This window comes from Gekko japonicus, unplaced genomic scaffold (assembly GCF_001447785.1).
Source record: "Gekko japonicus isolate JY-2015 unplaced genomic scaffold, Gekko_japonicus_V1.1 scaffold1649, whole genome shotgun sequence".
Taxonomy (NCBI): domain Eukaryota; kingdom Metazoa; phylum Chordata; class Lepidosauria; order Squamata; family Gekkonidae; genus Gekko; species Gekko japonicus.
Genome location: NW_015160262.1, coordinates 242,004 through 253,585, shown reverse-complemented (window position 1 = coordinate 253,585; position 11,582 = coordinate 242,004). Strand labels below are relative to the sequence as shown.

At 44.8% G+C, this 11,582-nt stretch overlaps 1 protein-coding gene across 1 annotated transcript in view; it reads right to left on the bottom strand.

Moving 5' to 3' along the window:
- Positions 1–344: 344 nt before the first annotated feature.
- Positions 345–11,582, bottom strand: part of NUDT19 (nudix hydrolase 19) — an 11,850-nt gene continuing 612 nt past the window's right edge. Inside the window, exons 2-4 of the mRNA XM_015414821.1 lie at positions 11,332–11,580; positions 3,057–3,264; positions 345–1,451 (exon numbers count right to left, since the gene is read on the bottom strand). Of these exons, the coding sequence (XP_015270307.1) occupies positions 1,216–1,451; positions 3,057–3,264; positions 11,332–11,580 (693 nt within the window). The 3' untranslated portion in view covers positions 345–1,215. The remainder of the gene's footprint in view (positions 1,452–3,056; positions 3,265–11,331; positions 11,581–11,582) is intronic.

Below are 11,582 nucleotides of genomic sequence, written 5' to 3'. Positions count from 1 at the left end.
TTATTTTTATTACAGAGAGGAGAAAATATATCTTCTATGATTTTATTGGAATGCTAGTCAATAAAATGGGCATCATTTGTGTAAAAGCAATACAAATATTGGTGTATTACACCCTTGGTGTAAGGGTGTGCAGAAAAGTTTCTCCACTCTCATCACTGAGTGTGAGGAGACTGATCCACCATACCAGTGTGGAATGCAGGATAGAGTGTCAGGCCAGGATCTGGGAGACCCAGGTTCAAATCCCTACTCTGCCACGAAAGCTTGTTGGGTGGCCTTGGGCCAGTCACTCTCTCAGCCTAACCTACCTCACAGGGGTTTTGTGAGGATAAAATGGAGGAGGGGAGAATTATGTCAGCTGCTTAGGATCTCTAATGGAGAGAGGTGGGGCAGACGTGGAGTATGTATCTAAATAAATAATTTGAAAGGCATTCTTAGTCTGAAAAGATTACTAGCACCAATGAAACCAAACAAGTTTGCTGAAAATATTTATTTTTAAGACAAATAAATAGTTAGCAAAACAGGTAGCTTAAATGCACGGTTAACATTCCAAACTGAAAGCCCCATCACACAACTGAATTTATCCAATGAAGTGTTGGCAGCACTAGCGTGTTAATGCACCAATTAAATATGTTCCAGAAGTACAACTTCTGAACTGAGTATAATTAATAAAAATCAGTTGTGCTTACAAGATTGTAGCATATATCTACAATCTTAAACACAGTTATTTAGAGGCAATTCGGTGGGGTTTCTATTTAAAAAACAGTGAGCCTACCTTTTTAAGGAAAAAAATGGAATTGTTCCAAGATGCTGAGCTACATTGATAGTGAGGGACTTCGGCTCAACCAGGAATTGACAAATGGCCAAAGTCGGTCATGGTCTAATACCGTCCAACAGGCTTGTCAATGTCCCAAATTCATAAACGTGTAAATTAAGGTCAAGTACTTAGTAGACAGATGTCTCTACTGCAGAATTGGCACATTTGCAAAGAAATTCATAGAGAAATAATTACTCAGACTGAAGCCTTATATCAGTGATATCAGACCTGAGGTATATAAAGTGGCACAAGAACATTTTAATTATTGCTATTCCCAAAACATACGTTCTCTGGCAAGATCTGAACCCCACTGGGAAAGCCTATTTGGTATCTCTCATATGTGCCACTTTAAAATAAAGAATATGTAAACCCTTTTGGAAACGTCAATGGCAAAAATAATGCTATAATCTGCTACCGCAATTTGAAGTGTTTCCCATTTTAGAGTTCAGTGGCAGTGGATTGATATGTTTATATTTGGGCGGGATATTAACATGAACTGTAACATTATTAAGGTCTCGTATTACTATCCGGTGAAGCCTAGTGGCTTCTTTCAAGACATCTTCAATCTTTTTATTTGTTGATAATGCTGGTTTTCTTTCTCCCGTAAAATCCGGATCTTCAGGATATAGTTCATCGCCTATAAAATATAATGTATTCGTTTTAAATTATATATAATATTTTATATTTCAGAGATCTACCTTTTAAGTACATCTAGCACCTTTTAGCTATTTTGATATCAAATACTAGTGTTAGCTTGTTAACCAAAACTGAGTTTAAGACAGTATCTGTTATAGAGGCCTCCACTCTCCCTACATAAGATGATGATGAAGAAGAGATTGGATTTATACCCCACCCTTCACTACCCAAAGATGTCTCAGAGCAGCTAACAAACTCCTTTCCCTTCCCCTCCCCACAACAGACACCCTGTGAGGTAGGCGGGGCTCAGAGAGCTCTTGACAGAAACTGCTCTTTTTCAAGAACAGCTCTTATCAGAGCTACGGTTTGCCCAAGGCCATCCAGCCAGGTGTAAATGGAAGAGTGGGGAATCACACTCGGATTTGAATTCTAGATTCTAGGACTGCAGTACACTGGGCATTATCCTATCTCTCTGTCAAAGCTTACAACACTGAATTAAAGATGGGAAAAATCAGGAGCAACCTTCAAAGTGCACTTACTGTTGCTTAGCTTTACCCATGGCTGACATTACTAAAAGCAATAGAACTACATAAAGAAAAATGAATCCCAGTTAAATGAAGTGCATGGTAATTCATGACATGCTGCAGAACCCCAAATGGAGAACAAGCACAGTTACTTATTTTAGTGATCAGTTGCAACAATAGTTTCCACCCTCCAGAGATCAGTTCCTCTCGGAGAAATGTCAGCTTTGGAGGGTGGACTCTATTGCACTACATCCAAACTGAGCTCCCCTCACCCCCCTACTCCACCTTCCCTAGGGTCCACCCCAAGATCTCCAGGAATTTCCCAAGTTGCAGTTGGCAACCTTAGCTGCAACCTGGGGACTGACACTGTATAATTATATTCTTTGATGAAGCACAACTTCTCCCACCCTATTTCTGCTATGACCCGTCCTGGACATTTTATCTTGCTGATCTCCCTGCTGTGTGAGATACCTGCAGCCCAGTTGCTATAAGCATAAGCAAAATTAGGGTGATGAGGGATGTAGAAATGGGCAGAAGCTGCAGCTGCCTGCTCTCCTGCTATAACGCAGAATTAAAAATTATAGTTTCAATCAACTGCCTTCAGCCAGGCAACTCTGTTGATAACATCTTGCTTCCCACCCCATGGCAAAAAAAGAAAAAAACAGAACGGAAATACTCAAGTTCATAGAAATCCTTATACTGACGTCAACATTTTAACACGACTAACTACAAGGAGCCCCCCATTGGTTTCAGAATTGGGGCAGACCAACAATTAAATATTTTCAGTTCCCTTTAAGAAGGAACAACCACCACTTTGTCTCAGCAAGTATTTCATAGAAAGCCAATTCAACTCAGAAGCCAGCCAGAGGTCACCAGCATATCTACACAGAGACTGTAACAATGACCCATGCTAGGCAATTTGAAATATATATCCCTCACTAGGAAGTTACAAAACACATCATGGGAATCGGTTGCAAATCATATTCTAATAATATTCAATGGAACTTGGCGGTGACTATTCCAAAGACTGCAAATATGCCACCACTACATGAACGGCTGACCCAAACCCCGTTTTCATCTACCTGGTAATAGCTGCATGTAGCCATCAGACGCAGTCAACAGAACACACATCCACCGTTCACATCCCTCTGCGGCTCGTTCAAAGCCAAACCTATGCAGATCATGAAGTGATGGGAAGTTGCAGAGTCTGCATAATTCATAAAACTGAGGAGGTGGTATCCAGATGTCTTGAGACTTAACGAGTTCAATAGCTTCTGGGGGCTCTGTCCACTGGAAAAAAAGGAAGAACAAGCTGATCATCATCGTTTTATAACTTCCCAATCACCGGACCATTTTGGATTTTCTATCATTAGCCAGTAGTACTGCAGTAACAACATAACCTCTTTTCTGCCACAACTCAAACATGTAAGGGGTGGTCTGCGTTTTCAGCTGCAACTTGAAAAGAAGCGGAAAAGCCTCCATGGTACTTAGGAAACCTATGTGATCTGACCCTAGGCCAGCCATTCTCTTTCAGCTTAACCTACTTCACAGGGCTATTGTGTAGATAAAATAGAGGAGAGAACCATGCCCTGCCCTGAGCATATTGGAAGGCCATGATAAAAAAAATGTAGCCATGCATAAACAAATAGGGATAACATGTGCAGATAGCTGAAGTACTGGAATTTCCCATTCAGGTCTGAGGTGAATGGATGATGGTGGTGGGGCCCAGAGAGCTGCTTCCAGTCAGAGCAGACAATGCTGAGCTAGAAGACCAAGTGGGGAGCAGTTGTGCCAAGCTGGGTGCCAACCTGGTAAAAGCAATGTCCGGAAGTTGCAATAGCTATCAGGTCCCATGAGGACTGTACCACTGCAGTCTTTTGTAAACCCATCCTTTGTGATAGTCTTGGATCTGGACAGGCGGTGGAGCTGTTGTAGTGACAAAGCAGTTTCAAGCAAACATGCCTTCCTAGTGAAGACCAAGAGAGCCAAGCTATGAGCTCAGGCACTTGCTATTCTTCAAGTGGTGGCTGCTGCCTAGAATTCCTAGAAGGTGGCAGGAGCTCCCCCCTCTCCCTGCACTGGGAGGAGCATAGAAGGGATCTGGAAGAGGTACAGCAAGAAAAACAGGCACTATGAAACACATCAGCGGGCCCCAACATCCAGCCTGAAAAAGTCTGGGTGAACTTGAAAGCTTCCTCACTTCCTGGTGACAAATTCCAGAGGTGCAGTCATGTCAGTCCGTGATAGTAAAACAAGGTATCTTGTGACACCGTGAAGACTAACAGGTTTCTTATGGCTTCAGCGGACTACACAACACTTCACACATTTGACAAAGGAAGTACATACCCACAAACGCTAGTTCTGTCACAGGAAGTCTGTTTGCCTCCCAGGTGCTATTTGAAAAAGGTTAAGGAATTCAAGGATCTAGGTCTCTTCTCCCATGATAGGTGAATGCAGTGTATATAAGGCTGTCTACTTTGTTTTTTTTTTAATCTGACATTATTCTAATGCCTTTTAACTGCCTCATGACAGGCTGAAATTCAGTCAGCACAGCTCTTCACTATCACAGCGTGTACCTCTTCAGTCATAGAATCATAGAATGTTAGAGTTGGAAGGGACCTTGCAGGTCATCTAGTCCAACCCCCTGCACTCTGCAGGAGCATAGCCGAAAGATAGCCCTACAACATACCCGAAAGATGGTCGTCCAGCCTCCGCTTGAAAACGTCCAGCGAAGGAGCATCCACCACCTCCCGAGGCAGACTATTCCATTACTCAACCACTCTTACAGTTAGGTTTCTCCTGATATTTAGCTGATAACAACTCCCTTGTAATTTCCACCCATTAGATCTAGTCTTGCAATCCGGAGCAAGAGAGAATAGATCTTCTCCATCTTCTACATGACAGCCCTTCAAATACTTGAAGACTACAATCATGTCCCCTCTAAGCCTTCTCTTTCCCAGGCTAAACATACCCAACTCTTTCAGCCTTTCCTCATAAGACTTGGATTCAAACCCTCTCACCATCCTGGTTGCCCTCTTCTGGACACACTTGAGCTTGTCAACATCCTTCCTAAAATGTGGTGCCCAAAACTGGACACAGTACTGCACTCGAGACTTCCTTCCACGTAGACGCAGAGCCATTTACAAACACTCGTTGAGTACGATTTTTCAACCAACCATAAATCCATCCAACGGTTGCACCATCCAGCCCACACTTGAATATCTTCAAGGATATCATGAGAAACTTTGTCAAATGCTTTACTGAAATCTAGATATATCCACAGCATTGCCAGAGTCAACCATTTTAGTAACTCTGTCAAAAAAGGAGATAAGGTTGGTCTGGCATGACTTATTCTTGATAAAGCCATGCTGGCTACTACCAATTAACTCATTCTGCTCAAGGTGCTCACAGACAGAGCGTTTAATAATCTGCTCTAGAATTTTCCCAGGTATTGATGTCAAACTGACAGGCCTGTAATTTCCTGGGTCTGCCTTTTTTCCCTTCTTGAAGATCGGGACAACATTAGCTCTTCTCCAGTCTTCCAGCACAACACCAGTATACTCCAGTCTTCTCCAGTCATGCGTACAAATAAAGGCGCAAGAACTTTGCCAGAAGAATTTTTTTAAAAAACTTGGTGACACAATCCTAGGCTCTTTATCACCAAATTTCAGATATCAAGGGCCAAAAGGAGGACAGTGCTTAGTTCAACCTACCACAGGAACAGGTGTGTTAGTCTGCTGTTGCAAAAATAGACAGGAATCTAGTGTCACCTTGAAGACTAGCTAGGTTTTATTCCAGCATAAAATTTCATGGTAGTGGGCTCTAATCCCAAACTTAAAATCTTACCACTAGACTCCAGCTTCTTTTAGTGCAACAAGATTGTTTTGGACTTCATCTACTTGGAAGGCTAGAATATGTTTGAACACACACACTTCAGAGAGATAGCTGTATTGGTCTGGTGCAACCAAAACCACCAGCAGTGCTTTGGGGTGGAAGTCTGAGTCTCCGGCTCATGGGCTCAGCAGAAGAGTGTGTTCCAAAGTAGCTTGCAGCTTTCTATCTTAAGCATACGTTACCATCTGAAGCCCTGTTCCAAAACTATGAAGACCGAAGTCTTAAATTATGTAACTGCACCACTGAAAAACAATTTTAAAAGGGAAGCTTGCATCATCTTAAAGGTAAACAGATTTGCTGTGCCAGCTGACAAAGCAGGTTCGATTCCAGGAAAGCTTGTGGTATCATAAGACAACAATCTGGGAAAGGGGAACTGACTGTAGGGTAAGACCAATGGAACTCAGTGGGCTTTTTTCCTCAGTTCGACATGCCTCAGGCTACTCTTGCAGAATGTCACCACAAGACACTTTTGGCATGTGTTCTTTTATGACTTTTCAGGACGTTCTGATAACAGTACAGAGCAGGGGCGGAACAGGGTGCAGGCAAGGGCGGATTAACCATTAAGCAGACTAAGCACGTGCTTAGGGCACCAGGGCCATAGGGGGCACCACAAAGTTGGGGAAAGGGTGGGGAAAAAAAACGAATGAAGACTTGTAAAAAAAAAAAATGGCTAACTTGTGAAATATTAAAATAGATGTTGTATTGCATTTTTGTAGAACTTTATGTAGCCCAAGCTTGGCTTGGCTTTGTACAGTATATTGTGTTATCATATGAATAAATTTTTGTATTGCTGCAACCTGCATTGTATATCTGGTCAGACAGGTCATAAGAACATAAGAGACGCCAATGTTGGATCAGGCCAAAGGCCCATCCAGTCCAACACTCTGTGTCACACAGTGGCCAGAAATACCAGTGCCATCAGGAGGTCCAGCAGTGGGGCCAGGACATTAGAAGCCCTCCCACTGTTGACCCCCCCCCCAAGCACCAAGAAGACAGAGCATCACTTGCCCCAGAGCCCCTAGCTATACCTTGTGGCTAATAGCCACTGATGGACCTCTGCTCCATATGCTTATCTAATTCCCTTTTGAAGCCGTCCATGCTTGTAGCACCCACCACTTCCTGTGGCAGTGAATTCCATGTGTTAATCACTCTTTGGGTGAAGAAGTACTTCCTTTTATCCGTTCTAACCCGACCGCTCTGCAGTTTCATGGAGTGCCCACGAGTTCTTGTATTGTGAGAAAGGGAGAAAAGTACCTCTTTCTTTACCTGCTCTTTCCCATGCATAATCTTATAAACCTCGATCATGTCACCCCTCAGTCGTCTTTTCTCCAAGCTAAAGAGCCCTAAGCGCTTTAACCTTTCCTCATAGGGAAAGTGTTCCAACCCTTTTATCATTCGAGTTGCCCTTTTCTGCACTTTTTCCAAAGCTATAATATCCTTTTTAAGGTGTGGTGCCCAGAACTGCACACAGTATTCCAAATGAGGTCTCACCATTGATTTATATAGGGGCATTATTATATTGGCTGATCTGTTTTCAATACCCTTCCTAATAATCCCCAGCATAGCATTGGCCTTCTTTATTGCAGTCACACACTGTCTCGACATTTTCAGTGAGTTATCCACTACAACTCCAAGATCTCTCTCTTGCTCAGTCTCTGCCAGTTCAGACCCCATCAATGTGTATTTATATTTAGGATTTTTGGCTCCAATGTGCATCACCTTGCACTTGGCCACATTGAACCCCATTTGCCATGTTGACGCCCACTCGCCCATCCTTGACAGATCCCCTTGGAGTGCCTCACAATCCTCACTGGTTTTCACCACCCTGAACAACTTTGTATCATCCGCAAATTTAGCCACTTCACTGCTTACTCCCATCTCCAAATCATTAATGAACAAGTTAAAAAGCAGTGGACCAAGTACTGATCCCTGCGGTACCCCACTGCTTACCACCCTCCACTGAGAAAATTGCCCACCTACACTCACTCTCTGTTTTCTATGAACTAGCCAGTTTTTGATCCATAAAAGGACTTGTCCTTCTATCCCATGATTTTTGAGCTTACTTAGGAGCCTTTGATGAGGAACTTTATCAAAAGCTTTCTGGAAGTCAAGGTAAATAATATCTATTGGATCCCCCTTGTCCACATGTTTGTTCACCCCCTCAAAGAACACTAACAGGTTAGTGAGACAAGATCTTCCCTTACAGAAACCGTGCTGAGTCTGCCTCAATAGGTTTTGTTCATCTATGTGCCTACTAATTCTTTCCTTAATAATGGTTTCCACCAATTTACCCGGTATCGACGTCAGACTGACTGGCCTGTAATTTCCCGGATCTCCTCTGGAACCCTTTTTAAAGATGGGAGTGACATTAGCTACCTTCCAATCCTCAGGAATGGAGGCAGATTTTAAGGAAAGATTACATATCTTTGTCAGGAGATCTACAAGTTCACATTTGAGTTCTTTCAGAACTCTCGGATGTATGCCATCTGGGCCTGGTGATTTTTCAGTTTTTAAGTTGTCTATCAGTTTTAGGACCTCCTCTCTCGTCACCTCAATCTGACTCAGGTCTTTCAACACCCCTCCTGAAATCAGTGGTTCTGGAGTGGGCAAGCACTTCTCATCTTCCACAGTGAAGACGGAGGCAAAAAATGCATTTAGCTTCTCAGCCATTTCCCTATCATCCTTCAATACTCCTTTTACCCCTTGGTCGTCCAAGGGCCCCACTGCCTCCCTGGCTGGTTTCCTGTTTCTAATGTATTTGAAGAAAGTTTTATTGTTGGTTTTTACGTTTTTTGCTATATGCTCCTCATATTCCCTTTTTGCCTGCCTGACCTCAGACTTGCATTTTATTTGCCATAGCCTGTGTTCCGTTTTATCAGCCTCACTGTGACTAGCTTTCCACTGCTTAAAGGAATTCTTTTTACTTTTTACAGCCTCCATTACTCTGTTTGTTAACCATGCAGGCTTTTTCCTATACCTGTTTGTGCCTTTCCTAACCTGCGGAATATATATTTTTTGAGCTTCTAGGATCGTAGTTTTAAATAGATCCCAAGCTTCCCCAATTGTTTTGACCCTTTCTACTTTTCCTTTCAGTTTCCTCCCCACGTGTCCCCTCATATCAGAGAAATTACCCCTTTTAAAGTTAAAAATGGTTGTGTGAGTCTTTTTGGCCAATTCTCTATTTGTACAAATGATGAACTCAACAACATTATGATCACTGTTTCCAAGCGGTGCAATCACTTTTACATCTCTCACCAGGTCTTGAGTGTTACTTAGGACCAAATCAAGGATCGCCTCTCCCCTGGTAGGTTCCGTGACCATCTGCTCCATAGCACAGTCATTTAGAGTGTCTAGAAACTCAATCTCTTTTTCCCGGCTAGAACACATATTGACCCAATCAATGTGTGGGTAGTTAAAATCACCTATTATTACACAGTGTTTTTGTCTAGTTGCTATCTTTAAGGCATTCATCATTTTATAATCCTCCTCTATCTTTTGATCTGGTGGGCGATAACAAACTCCCAGTGTTAAGTTTCCTTTTGGCCCCCCTATTTCAACCCATAGAACTTCCAGAAGCGAATCCAATTCACTTAGCCTCTCAATCTTTCTAGACTTTATACCCTCTCTGACATACAGAGCTACCCCACCTCCAACCCTTCCCCCCCTATCCTTCCGATATAATATATAACCGGGAATCACTGTGTCCCACTGATTTTCCTCATCCCACCAAGTTTCAGAAATACCCACAATGTCTATTTTTCCCTCCGACACCAAGCACTCCAACTCCCCGATTTTACCTCGGACACTTCTAGCATTTGTATAGAAACAGCTGTAATTTCCCTTACAAGTTAAGCCTGCATCCTTCCTCTTGCTATCTCGAGTCGTTGTCCGGCAGTCCATGTCACCAGCCATGGCCTCTGTGGACAATTTCAATTCACCTCCCTGTAGAAAAGCAACCGGTACCCCCTCACCTCTCTCAGATGAGCCAACCCGAACCAGAGACTTTTCATCTCCTGTCGGCTTTCCCCCAATATTTAGTTTAAAAGCTGCTCTGCCACCTTTTTGATTTTAAGTGCCAGCAGCCTGGTTCCTTCTCGGGACAAGTGGAGACCGTCTCGCCTGTACAGCTCCCTCTTGTTCCAAAAAGCATCCCAGTGCCTAACAAACCTGAACCCTTCCCCCCTACACCATTGTCTCATCCACGCATTGAGACTCCTAATCTGTGCCAACAGGTCAACAACTAAAATGGACTGGGTCAGTGTGGAAAGGAGGGGGGCACCAAGTGAGCCTTAATCTGCCCCTGGGTGCAGGACTCAAGAAAAGACAGGAGTGGTGAAATGTCCTGTTTTGCAGGACAGGTGAATTTTGTCCTCCAAATTTCTGGGCTGTGTTTCTGTCCAACCAAGTCAGCTAAGGAGGCCGGTCTCCTGAGCAGCCACAGAGCACCTAGGAAGCTATCTCTAGAGAGCTACGAAAAGCTTCCCATCCAGACAGCACCAGCATAGCACTCGGGGGAGTTGCGTTTCTATTTCTATTACAGCCATTATGCATGGATTTGCATCTAGGGATGTAAATAAGCAAATGCAAACTTTGTGCACATTCTCCACCCCTTTTGAGGGTTCTTCTCCTTTGGTCGTCTAGGAACTGGGCAGCCCAGTTAGTCTGAAGCACCATCATATATTTATTAAACTTATCTCCTGCCCTACCCCACAAAGACAGAAGCACGGGGGAGGGCCTTAATACAGACAACCACCATTTATTCCCACATAAACTTCTGTGAGTCAGAGCCTCACTTCATGAAAGTTTGGGGCAGGAAGAGACTGTGTCCATTCGTAGCCAGGTGCCACTACACTCTTGTTTTATTCTTTTAATAAGACAAGGTGGAGGGAGTCCAGGAGGGGGGCGAGGGGAAGAGTGTGCAGTCGTTGGGAGGTGAGGGGGAAGAAGGCACCTTTCTGTGGCCCCCCCCCCGAATCTGCTAGGGTTGCTACGCAATGTTCCCTCTAAGATGTAGAGTCTTGTGAGCAACAATCCTACTTGGTGAGCTGCTGGCATTAAAGGTGTGAGCGAGGGATTTGGCTCCTGCATAAATTAGTTTGCTGTGGAGCCCGCCTTCCTGAGCGGAGGCAAAAATGAGTGAGCCAGAGGCTAAAAAACTGTGAGCTGGCTCACACTAACTCAGCTTAGAGGGAACACTGGTTGCTAGGTCCCCCCTGGCCACCAGCGGGGGATGGGCTGCCAAATCCAGGTTGAGAAACTCCTGTTGATTTGGGGAGGTAGGCTCGGGAGGGCAAGGAGCTCAGTGGGGTACAAGGCCCTAGACTGGGTCCACCCTCCAAAAGCCTCCATTTTCTCCAGGAGAACTGATCTCTGTAGTCTGGAGAGGAGCTGTGATTCCGGGGGTCCCCAGGCCCCACCTGGGGGCTGGCACCCCTAGCGCCTCCTCCTCCTCCTCCTCCTCACCTGGCAGGCGGTGACCTCCACCTGGTCGTGGGAGGCGGGCGGCGGGCCTTGCCCGAGGCAGCAGAGGTAGAAGGCGGTGTCGTAGCGCCGGCCGCGGCCCACGGGGGTCAGCCAGTTGCTCCACTCGTGCAGCGCCCAGATGTTGGGCACGCAGCGCAGGTGCCGGCAGAGCTGCAGGAAGCAGGCCGGCTGCCGCTGCACCCGCAGCCGCCACTCGGCCAGCTCGGGGGCCGGCGGGAGGGGCCCGGGGG